The 12735-nt window shown below is 44.5% G+C and overlaps 1 protein-coding gene across 7 annotated transcripts in view; it reads right to left on the bottom strand.

Annotated features, from left to right (window-relative positions):
• The window catches only part of ARAF (A-Raf proto-oncogene, serine/threonine kinase), an 88322-nt gene that overhangs the window by 52735 nt on the left and 22852 nt on the right, over window positions 1–12735 (bottom strand). For all 7 annotated transcript variants that reach the window (XM_033924093.1, XM_033924074.1, XM_033924131.1 and 4 more), the window contains one exon: window positions 4950–5169. In XM_033924093.1, the coding sequence (XP_033779984.1) occupies window positions 4950–5153 (204 nt within the window). In that variant the 5' untranslated portion in view covers window positions 5154–5169. The remainder of the gene's footprint in view (window positions 1–4949; window positions 5170–12735) is intronic.

The raw sequence follows: 12735 nt of genomic DNA, 5'->3' as shown, positions 1-12735 counted from the left end.
GGCAGGAACGAAAAATAAAGCAAAAAGAAAGGATTTTTTTTTTTTTTGTAATAGAAAGAAAAAAGCACCCGAAGGCGAAAAAATCGAAAAAAGAACGCGAGCGGGAAGGCAAAAGGAGTATTTCAACGACGTTGAAAAACACACGTCTTCTTCGCTCCGCGGAAACGAAGAAACTGGGGACCACGCACTCCTCCGTCGGGCGGGAAGGCACTCGCGCACGCGCGGTGCGGCCAACTAGAACTTTCTAGTAAAAAGGTCCGTACCGTGGGCTCCGTCGGTGACGTCACCCATGCGTAAAGAATATGCTGCCTGCTTGTCCTGGGATAACAGGTATTCACATATACAGTACGATTTCCCACAGGGTGTCTGCTGGCTGGAAGGTACTGAGGCCAGAAAGGAGAAACAGCCGAGGCAGAAATTATGCAGGCAATTCAGAAGAGTCAAGAGTAGACAGAGGGCAGGCCTTACAGAATCCGTCATGGACTAACAGAAAGAAGATTACCAAAGGTAAGAACCTAATTTTCCATTCTGTTTTGACCACTCCAGATTCTGTACGACAGTTGACGTACCAGAGCAATGGCAACATCTAGGGCGGGACAGAGGAGCCTGCCCGCAACACCGAGGTCCCAAAAGCTGCATCAGACCGAGCTGCCCAATCCACTCTGTAAAACCGTGAAAGGTATCAAGACCAAGTGGCTGCTCTACAAAGTTTGGCTGGATGAATTGCTCGAGATTCCGTCCATGAAGCAGTCACACTCTACTGAGCGAACTTTGAGAGAAACCAGCGGTTGATTGCCACAGGTGATATAAGGCAATGAAATGGCCATGCAGTTCCAATGGGCAGTAGAGGCCTTGGATGCCAACCAAGCTCATCTGGACTAGCTAGGCAGGACAAACAAGTGATCAGAAAGATGAAAAGCATCAGTCTTCTGCAAGTCAAGGAGTAAAACTCTCATGTCCAGTCTTCTCCGAATCTGAGCCTTCCATTATGACCCTGTGGAACGAAAAACAGGCAGACAAACTGCCTGGCTAACATGAAAATCTGAAACCTTCGGAAGAAAGGGGAGCACAGTACGGGGCGGGGGGGGGGAGAGGGGATGACACTTAGAAACATAGAAGATGACGGCAGATAAGGGCCATAGCCCATCAGGTCTGCCCACTCTACTGACCCACCCCCAAGTCTACTATCCTAGGGATCCCACTCCTGGTGATAGGTTCCCTTGGCTTAACCCTCTAAGGGATCCCACATGGGCATCCCATTTGCTCTTAAATTCTTGCACGCTGTTTGCCTCGATCACCTGCACCGGGAGCTCGTTCCAAGGATCAACCACTTTCTCGGTGAAGAAATATTTCCTGGTGTCGCCATGAAATTTTCCGCCCCTGAGTTTGAGCAGATGCCCTCTTGTAGCTGAGGGTCCTTTGAGAAAGAGAATCTCTTCTTCCATCTCGATACGGCCGGTAATATACTTAAACGTCTCAATCATGTCTCCTCTCTCCCTACGCTCCTCGAGTGAGTACAGCTGCAAATTTTTCAGCCTTTCCTCGTACGATAGATCCTTGAGCCCCGAGACCATCCTGGTGGCCATCCGTTGCACCAAATCTACTCTCAGCACATCTTTTCGGTAGTATGGCCTCCAGAATTGCACACAGTATTCCAAATGAGGCCTCACCATGGTTCTGTATAATGGCATTATGACTTCAGGCTTCCGGCTGACGAAACTCCTGCGGATGCAACCTAACAACTGTCTTGCCTTAGATGAAGCCTTCTCCACATGATCTGCAGTTTTCATGTCTGCGCTGATGATCACCTCCCAAGTCTCGTTCTGTTGAAGTTCTAGCTAAGGTCTCACCATTCAAGGTGTAAGTTCTGCACGGATTTCTGCTGCCGAGGTGCATGATCTTGCATTTCTTAGCGTTGAAGCCCAGCTGCCAGGTCGAGGACCAAAGCTCCAACAAATATAGGTCCTGTGTCATACTATCGGGTGAATTGCCATTTCTCACTATATTGAATAGTTTGGCGTCGTCAGCGAATAACGTTACCTTACCTTGAAGCCCCTGAGTTAGGTCACCTATGAATATGCTGAAAAGGAGCGGGCCCAAGACTGAGCCCTGCGGTACTCCACTGGTCACCTCTATGAACCAGAAAAAGGATGCTCTGCAAAAGAGAGCCTAAAGCTCTGAACTACATCTTACTGAAACAATTGTCAGGAGGAAAACTGACTTGACCATAAGGCCTAGAACAGTGGTCTCAAACTCGTGGCCCACTAGGTACTATTTTGAGGCCCTCGGTATTATAAAGAATAATTCTTTATGGAAAACTTGTGCCTTAAGTGTCCGGCGGTCGCTTTAACCTCATGCAAGCGCTTTCCTGCGTCTGTACACAATTGTGAGGTTACAACAGTGAGGCGGGCAATGTTGGTGGCAGTGCTGCTTGTGCGTGTGTCCGGTGCTGGAGGAGGTGAGAGCTGAAGGCAGTTGCGGATGCGACCGTCAGACACTTAAGGCACAAGTTTTCCATAAAGAATCATTCTTTATAATACTGAGGGCTTCAAAATAGTTGGTCCAAAATCTTGTCTCTTACAGTTGAAGCTGATAGTTTTTCACTTTCTGCATGTTGCACTGCTTTCAGATGTGTATAGCTGAAATTATCAGAAGCAATTAAGGAAAGATTTATAAATTTTATGACAATTTTGCATGAGGTAAAACTCGTTATAGTTTCTATAACAAGTTTTACCTCATGCAAAGTTGTCATTTCTTTAATAAGACATTAACTATTTTTTTCTGCGGCCCTCCAAGTACCTACAAATCCAAAATGTGGCCTTGCAAAGGTTTTGAGTTTGAGATCGCTGGTCTAGAGGGAATGCATCCTAGAGCGGCTCAAAAGGGAAAGCTACAAGTCCTTTCAGTACAACATTAAAATTCCACGTACAGAGAAAGATCGTATTTGGCTGAAGTCATCAAGTCTATCACCGGCCTGCCCCAATGCTTTAAAATGAAATGAAAACGTTCTCTAAAGGAGAGAGAGAGAGCAGTCTCCTAGGTCCAGGACTTGGTGACTGAGAAAGTCTGCTTGCACATTTTCCACTCCGGTCATGTGCACCACAGCGAGAGCTTGAAGGTGTAGTTCCGCCCACCAAAACAACATCCAAACCTCCTGAGTTAAGTGAGCACTCTGAGTGTCTCCCTGTCAAGGCACATACGCCACTGCCGTGGTATTTTTGGAAAACACCCTTACAGGTTTCCTTGCTAGGGCGTTCTGAAGAGTTCAGAAAGCCAAGTATCATGGCCTGAAGCTCCTAGAGCGGCTCAAAAGGGAAAGCTACAAGTCCTTTCAGTACAACATTAAAATTCCACGTACAGAGAAAGATCGTATTTGGCTGAAGTCATCAAGTCTATCACCGGCCTGCCCCAATGCTTTAAAATGAAATGAAAACGTTCTCTAAAGGAGAGAGAGAGAGCAGTCTCCTAGGTCCAGGACTTGGTGACTGAGAAAGTCTGCTTGCACATTTTCCACTCCGGTCATGTGCACCACAGCGAGAGCTTGAAGGTGTAGTTCCGCCCACCAAAACAACATCCAAACCTCCTGAGTTAAGTGAGCACTCTGAGTGTCTCCCTGTCAAGGCACATACGCCACTGCCGTGGTATTTTTGGAAAACACCCTTACAGGTTTCCTTGCTAGGGCGTTCTGAAGAGTTCAGAAAGCCAAGTATCATGGCCTGAAGCTCCTTTAGAGAACGACCAACCCTTTTGATGGGGGGGTCCACTGACCCTGGATGAAGCAGTCCCTGCAACGAGCACTCCAGTCGGTCGGATACGAGAGCAACCCACTCTGTGCCCCAAAGAGGCATCTTCCCTTGTGCACCGCAGCACACGGACACACCTCCGCCAGCAGATCAGCACAGTACTCACATGAATTCAATAGATTAGGGGCTGGGGAATCCATCTCTATCAATTTTATGCAAAATTGAAGGATTTTGAGGCAGAAAAATGGTTGCCGCCAGGAAAATCGCTATGGAGACAGAATAATAAAAAGCGCTGAAATAGGGGTTTTGGAGGTGGGAGACCTGAACCCTACCCCCAGGAACTGCCAAAACGCTGTTTTTAGACCTCCCTCGATTTTCCCATGGGGTATTCACTGCAGCTGAAGTGAAGGGAAAGGAATGTCTGCCTCAAATTCTCTCCAAATGGACCGATCTGCCAGATCTTCATGCTGCCAGCTGGATGGACCCCAACCGAAACCTCCACCCCCTCAAAACCTCGTCACTCTACCGGGGGGAGGAAAACAGAACCCGCTCCATGATACCCCGAGTGCTCTTACTCATGGTGCAAACAGCCTGTACTTAAGCCTCTGACACGCTCAGGAGGCAAGCTTGCTTGCTCCCAGGGAATGGGCTCCAAGCTTGAGGTGGCACACAGCAGGCTGGTTCCACAGGTCCACCCAAAGCTTGCTCAGGGAAGCTGCAATCCAGCTCCACAGAAACTGCTTCCTTTCCCAGGCAGAGAACCCCTTCAGAAGGGGGTCTCACAGCACCAAAGCCACCAACAAAAACAAACTTAAGATGAAAAAATAAGAAAAAGCAGCAGCAGATCAGAAAGGTTTCTGCATGGGTCGCTTGCAGAAATAAAAACTGCAGGGAGCTCTGTGTTCCTCAGTCATGTAGGAAGAGCAGAGGAAAAAAGTGTGTGGTTTTCTGCAAGACCTGATTCGGGGGTTGAGGAAAAATAACTATCGTACAGAATCCGGAGTGGACATAACAAATATGACTTAGAACCAGAAAGAAAAAGTAAACTGTCTATCAGACAGGGAGAGAAAGGGAGAAGCAGAACTACAGAGAAAGAGGAGGCAAGACACAGAGGGGCACAGAATCAAAAAGAAACAGAATGCAAGAGGGAAAAAGGAGAGTACAGGTGGAAAACAAAACCAGACAGAAAAGGCAAAGGACTCTCACCACTGTGCGCTGTTGATTCGGCAGATAAACCTTGATAGTGCCCCCAGACTTGTTACCCTCAGGGCTTGGTCGTCGCTCGTGCTGGGATGTTGGCAACTCCATGATTGGGGCAGAGAGCATGACCACGGTCCCCTTCCCCAGCTCAGTAGGTGAAGGGGTATAACCATTGGAAAGAGAGCTGGAAGGGTCGTGGGAACGTCTCATGGGGTTCACTGAGGTGCTGTAGGTAAGAGAAAAGCTCTGTCAGAAAAGATAAGGACAGTGATCACACCCACCTATGCAGCTTCTTTCATTACAAGATGATCCTGAAACCCTTAATGTACAATTCACAGCCAGCCATTTCCTTATTCAAAAGATGAGCACCACAGGAGAGAAAAGTTAAATAGTACCAGGTAGAAAGATAATGGAGGAGCATCAGTTCAACCTCAAGCTGTCTAAGAGATCTCTCTAAAAGGTGTTCAGGGTCAATGTGAAAAATACTGTGCATCTGAAGTAATTTCTACAACGAGTAAATGTCCTTAGCAACACCAACTAGATCAATTAGCAACAAACTGCTGGATTAATGCTTTCCCCAGGCGTCACAGGTTTGGAACAGCGGCACTACCAAATCCTTCAGAAATATAAAGTGCAATTTTGAAAGTCGTATCTCTAAACCACTATTTCTCATCTGTAACCGGATTATTCTGTTGACAGCAGAACTTATCAAGCATACAAGCAGATGATGCCATCCAATGGTGCCAGGACAGAACAATTTTCCCAAGGTTCAGAACTAAATGTAACATTTGGAGTATGTGCAGCTTTACCTACATGCAGACCTCCTCAATTTGTTCCATAACCCAAGAAGGAATGTATGCAGCTTTTAGGGAGGAGGGAGGGGTTGTGTGCCCAATCAATCCTACTGTCTAAGAAACACATCTATTAGAAATGAGATGCAATGATTTTGCTATTGACAAGCAGGAACAAATCAGACATGCAAATGGATAACACAAACTCAAGGCTGTTCAATTTGTTCAGGAGAGGCCCAGCCACACATTATGATGCGAGAATTGCTAATATTACAAAGACAAATTAGTCAGTACAGCTTGAATTAATGCATGGTCTTCTGAAGGTGACCTATCTATGCAGTTGTGTTAAGTGAAAGTATGAAGTAAGAAACAAGTAACATAACATAGTAAATGACGGCAGATAAAGACCCGAGTGGTCCATCCAGTCTGCCCACCATACATCTCCATAAATTAATTTAGTTTACTTGGTTTTCCATTCCACTCAGCATTTTATAGACCTCTATCATATCACCCCTGAGCTCAGAGAAAGCACAGTTACTTACCTGTAATAAGTGTTATCCATGGACAGCAGGCAGATATTCTCACAGATGGGTGACATCATCCACGAAGCCCAGTAAGGACAGTGCTAAGTGTCACTTTAAACTTTTAGTGAAGCTGCACCATGTATGCATGAGTGCCTTCATGCTCGATGCTAGGTCATCAGTTCTATGCCCAAGTGAAGAAGCCATCTAGGGGAGATGGGCGGGTTATGAGAATATCTGCCTGCTGTCCCTGGATAACACCTGTTACGATAAGTAATTGTGCTTTATCCCAGGACAAGCAGGCAGCATATTCTCACAGATGGGATGCCCTAGCTTAATTGAAAGGGATGGAGGGATAGTTGGCCTTCAAGAAAAAAATAAATTATGTAGCACTGTTTGGCTAAATCGACCATCTTCTCTGGAAAAAGTTTCCAGACAGTAGTGAGACAAAAATGTGTGAATTGAAGACCAAGAAGTTGCTTTATAAATATCCTCAATGGCAGTGGAACGCAAAAAGGCCACCGATAGCTCGGACTTTTGTGCTATAACAGGTCGGACTTTTTGTGCTGTAACACGTCCCTCCACCGATGCTTCCATAGCTCGGACTTTTTGTGCTGTAACATGTCCCTCGAGCAGCAGCCCAGCCTGAGCATAGTAAAAGGAAATGCAAGCTGCTAACTATGGGTCGAAATAGGGTCGAAATGGGTCGAAAGAGATTAACAGTTGAGGTGAAGACCTGTGTGGCTTAGTCCTTTGTAAATAGTAAGCCAAGGAACATTTACAGTCCAAGGTGTGAAGAGCTGTTTCCCTAGGTTGAGAATGAGGCTTTGGAAAAAAAACCAAAACAGGTAGCACAATGGATTAAGGTGAAAATCTGTGAGTACTTTCGGAAGGATGAGTTCTGAGGACCACCTTGTTGTGAAGAAATACTGTATAAGGTGGGTCACTAACCAGTGCTTGAAGTCGAGTTGAGGTGACACAGATCAAGAAGACTACTTTCCAAGTGAGATACTTAAGATGAGTAGTTACAAGAGTTTCAAATGGAGGCTTCATCAGAATAGTGAGAATTACATTCAGATCCCAAACAACTGGAGTCGGTTTGAATGGAGGTTTTGAGTTTAAGAGACCTTTCATAAACCTAGAAATCAGTGGATGAATAGTTAGATGTTTATTATTGAAAAGGCATGGTACACAGTAATAGCAATGAGGTGAACTCTGATAGAAGTGGTTTTAAGGCCAGAGTTGGAAGGTGCAGAAGGTAGTCCAAAACCGAAGGAATGGAGATCCAAGTGATGGAGATTACACCATGTGGTAAAAACATGTCTACTTGAATTGACAGCATTGTGAGTAGGTGGGATGTAAAAGAGAACCTTGACTCTGAGCGAGCAGAGTTGGAAAGATCTGTAATGGAATTGGATCTTTAACACTCAGCCGAAGCAGTAGGGAGAACCAAAGTTGTCTGAGCTGAGGAGCTGTGAGAATCATAGTGGCTGGTTCTCGCCAGAGTTTGAATTGTTTAGAACAAGAGGAATTAGCGGAAACACATACAAGAACTTGTGTGAACAATCCAGAAGAAATGCATCTACTTCCAGGCGATGTGGGGAAAACTGTCTTCTCTAATTGTTAAGAATGATCTTTGACTTGAGTCACTGCATTCTCAACTTTATCACCAAAGAGGCTGTCACTCAGGCAAGGAGCATCCGTCAATCTCTCGTGAAGGTCCTCCTTGAGATCTGATGTTCTTAATCAGCTATTTAAGTAGGCAAATTGAATTTCAGTTTCAGTGCCAAAACCCTTTCTCTGCCCAGTTTTGGTTTCAGCCAAAACAGACCATCAGGTCATTTTCAAAAAAAGAAAGACATCTAAAAGACAGTATAAACTGGAACTTGGACATCCTAATTGACGGGATGTTCAAGTGCCGATTTTTTTAAACTCTCTTGCTAGACTTTTTTGTCCGAGGTGCATCTGAAGTTCAAGGGGGCGTGTTGGAGGCGTGTTAAGGGTGCGGCAATAATCCAACGTTTCCCAAGACATCCAGGAAGGAACTTAGACGCTTTTAAAACTGGTCTAACTCTGGATGTGTGCTAAAAAGGAACCCAAACTGAAGAGATGACCACTGGAGGGATTATGTAATGACTCCTACACTTCCCCAGTGGACAGTGACCCCCCCTCCTACCCCTAAAGACTGAATGAAACAATATATACCTGTCTCTAAAACAGCAGCATCTAGTATGGGAAAGCCTAGTAGAGCTGCACACAGGTGTCTTAAGTAGACTGGTGGGTGGGCTAGTGAACATTGAAAGGAGGATCCAGACCCATAAGCCACTCTAAATACTACATTTATAATGGGAAGTGTGAGCTCATGAAAACCCTACTATACTGCCATATAGCTGCTACCTGCAGCCAGAAGGGCTATTGGGGCAGGAGACAGGTGGGTATAGTAGGTTTTGAAGAGATCAGCATAAATTACAAAGAGATTACCTTGATAATATCTTATCCAGTAGATAGGTGAGTCATTTTAGACAAAAGAGTTCTATCCCAATGGCAGTGAGTAAATCTGCAGAAAAAATCCACTCCAGAATTTTTCTCTGACTCTCCTCTACTTCACAGGGAATTCTGCTGCCACCTGCAGTTAGTACCCAAGCATAAAGAGCTCCGTCAACAACAGGTGAAGTAACACGGGAACATAGGAACACAAACACTGGAACAACCAACAAAGCATCAAAGGAGTCCAGATAGTTACCCCTGTATGAATTCAAATATATTATACAGAGATTTGCAAGCCCCAAAGGGCAGACTGGCATCCAAGATACAACTTGGGGAAGCATATACAGCATGCAAACAGTAGGCAGGCACAGGAAAGACAAGGTGGGAGTCTAGAACGACTCACCTATCTACTGAAAAATATATTATCTCTTTTCCCAGTGCAATAGGTAAGTCATTCTAGACAAGCAGGACATACCAAAGCAATCCCAGAACTCTAGGACGGGCTGACTGTGCCAGCCCTCAAACCAGGGACCCAAAGGCAGAGAGTCTTGTTGTGCTGCCACACCCACTCTGTAAAATTTGGCAAATGTATGCAGACTGGACCAGGTAGCTGCTCTGCAAATATCCTCTGGGGAGACTGACCTAGCTTCAGCCAAAAAAGAGGCCTCGCTCCTGGCAGAATGTGTCTCAACAGAACAGAAGACCGCTTTCCAGAAACAATGTAGGCTGACAAAAAGACTGTACGTATCCATCTGGAAATTATGGCCTTGGAAGCAGCAGCGCCCTGCTTAGAGGAATGCATCAGCACAAATGGTCAGAGTGGAAACTCATTTGTGACCTCCAAATAACGAATAATTTTATTCTTGTATATCGCCAGACCAGAATAAGCACACTATGCACATCAAACGTCTTCAAAACGTGGGCTTGTGACTTAAACCCTGTAGGTTGAACACGGGCAAACACATTTCCTAATAAATATAAAAAGCTGAAACTAATTTTGGCAGAAAAGAAGGAACAGTGCGAATGGATATCCCAGACTCTGAGATCTTCAGAAAGGGCTCTCTACAAGAGAGAGCCTGGAGGTCCGAGACACATCTTGCCAAAGTGATTGCAACCAGAAAAACTGCCTTAATTGTAAAATCCAAGAGGGACACATCTTTAAGAGGCTCAAACAGAGCTTTAGAGAGTCCAGACAGAACTACGTTAAGATTCCACAAAGGGAAATGTGGCTTCACTGGGGCCAAATCCAAAGAGCCCCCTTCAGAAATCCGGCGATGTCTGGATAAGATGCCAGTGTAGGCGTATGATCCCGAGCTCTGAAACAAGAGAGCCCAGTGCTATGAACCCAAAGGGAAGCCACAGTGAGGCCCTTGTCCAGACTCTCCTGGAGGAATGCATGCTGGCTTGAGTCTCCAGTGTCCACAGCAGATACATCTGAAACTCATCCGCCTAAGACCAGTGTGAGATCAACGTATGTAGGAGCTGTCGCCTGTGGACTCTCGCCCAAAACATCACATCTATTGTGGTCTCCATTGACCCTAGGACATGAAAATAGTCTCATGCCGACAGAGCTGACTTGTCTAAGAGACAGGAAATCTGAGAGCACAACTGCTGTCAGCATGTCTCTGGTAGATAGACTTGGTCAGCCGCCAAGTCGAACAAGACTCCCAGGTACTCCAGGGATTGAGTTGGCAACAAAATTGCTCTTCCGAAAATTCACAATCCAACCCAGATCTTCCCGGACTCCGATCATCTGATACACTGTGCGCAGACCCATGGACGAGGGAGCCCTAATCAGCCAATTGTCCAGGTAGGGATGCACCTGCAATCCCATCTTGCACAGATGAGCTGCCACCACGACCATCATATTTGTGAAGGTGCAAGGAGCTGTTGCCAGGCCAAAAGGCAGAGCTGAGAACTGATAATGATCTTCCAGGACATGAAACCTGAGAAACTTCCTGTGATCTGGGAAAATAGGAATATATAAGTAGGCCTCAGACAGATCTAGAGAGACCAGGAACTCTCCAAGGGCCATTGCCACTATATCAGATCACATTGTTTCCATGCAAAAGTGCAGAACTTTGAGCACTTCATTCACTTGAGTAAGGTCCAGTAAAGTCCCCCAATTGTCTGGTAGCTGGAGCAGCTCAGGAAGCAAAGAACTGGCTACTGGCCAGACTTCATGGTAGATATCCTATAAACAGGATGGTTGGATAGGCTAGAATGAGCTTGGACGGCAACTTCAGCATTTGGAACCTAGGACAATACCAGGTGGACTTTACACAGTCTAGGACCCAGAAATATCAAAGAAGAGACAAGTTAATTTAATCATGTATTTTTAATGGGTATAGCTAATGGGCAGACTGGATGGGCCGTTCAGGTCTTTTCCTGCCGTCATTTACTATGTTACTGTCTGAGCCTTTCTTTGGTACAATAAAGTATATTGAGCATCTGCATGAGCCCGAAAGCTTGGGCGCACCAGCTCTATGGCCCAGATATCGAGCAACCTTCTCACAGTGGCCAGAACCCTGGCTGCTTTCTTGGGGTGTCCCATGGGTAAATCCACAAACCAATTTGTCAGAGGCCAGGCAAATTCCAGTTTGTGTTCAGACCAAAAGATGTCCAAAACTCAATGGTCAGACAAAATCTGAACCCAATGAGAACCTGCTCCCAATGTGCAGTGGGACTGCTCCTGGCCTGGCATCATTGGGACTTCTTGGTATCTGGAGCAGCTCAGAAAGCGGAGAACTGGTTATATTGGAACCTCGAGAACCTCTGCTGGTAGCCCTGGTAGGACCTCTGTGCCGCAGAACCAGCATACTTTCTAGAGTGCCATGAGTCACAAAAATTAGAGTGCCCGGAGCTCTTAAGGGTTCTGGATATATATATATTTTTTATTTTTTTTTTAATTCAATTTATCAAATTCAAGCAAGCAATTCATATACTTGTGCATAGATTTGTAAACAATTAAAAGAAAATTTATAAACCTAATTCCACTTAATTCAGTGTTTTAGGTTATTCCATTATAATTCAACTATTTAGTCCACCATAATTTGAGAGAATTATAGAAAAAATAATAATAAATGAAAAAGTCATCCAACCTAGAAAGTGGCACTTATCTGCAGTACTACAGCCATTCATGACAGGTTAAACACTTTCAACTATGCGCACTACTTGCTCTTTTGATTCTATAAATCCTAACAGTTGTTTAGGTTAAAAAATAGATAACTCTTATTCTGATAGGAAACAAAACATTTTACAGGAAATTTCAACAAAAAATTTGCTCCCATGGCTAGGACTCTTGGCCTTAATGCCAAGAACTCCTTCCTGCGCCTCTGAGATCTTAAAGACATGTCTGGAAATATTATAACATTAGAACCTAAAAACTGATCATTTATATGTCAGAAATACAAATTCTCTATCACATTCCATAGAAAGAGTTATTAACAGGGTTTTCCTTTCCGATATAACCTCTAAAGAGTTTTCCAGAAATCAGAAAATATCTTCATTATTTGTCCCTTGAATCTCATTAGTAGAGACTTCCACAGGTTTCTTTATTTGAAAGTAATTAGCTCTGACAATAGGTGGTAAACTTTCTGTAGGAATAAGCAGAATTTCCTTAAAATACTTTCTTACCATCGCCATTGGTGAAATTAAGGGACATTTAGGAAAATTAAGGAGTCTCAAATTATTTTTCCTTAGTTGGTTTTCAAAACTTTCCATTTTCCTGGCAATATATGTTCTTTCCTTTATTAATTCCAAATCCAAAGTTTTCATTTCACAAATTCTTGTCTCCTGTTTTTCTCTTTTCACTCATGTCTTTAAGGACCAAACCTTGTTGCTCCACTTTAGAATGGATAGTCCCATAGTCAGTATTTAAAGTAGAAAAAGACAATTTGAAGTTTGCGTCCATAACTGAAATGGCCTGCCATAAAGCCTCCAAATCTATTTTCTCCGGCTTCTCCAGCACCCTAAACTTGATATTAATTCCAC

The sequence above is a fragment of the Geotrypetes seraphini genome, chromosome 1, assembly GCF_902459505.1.
Source record: "Geotrypetes seraphini chromosome 1, aGeoSer1.1, whole genome shotgun sequence".
NCBI lineage: Eukaryota > Metazoa > Chordata > Amphibia > Gymnophiona > Dermophiidae > Geotrypetes > Geotrypetes seraphini.
Note: the sequence above shows the minus strand (reverse complement) of the source record. Positions and strands in the feature narration are given on the sequence as shown.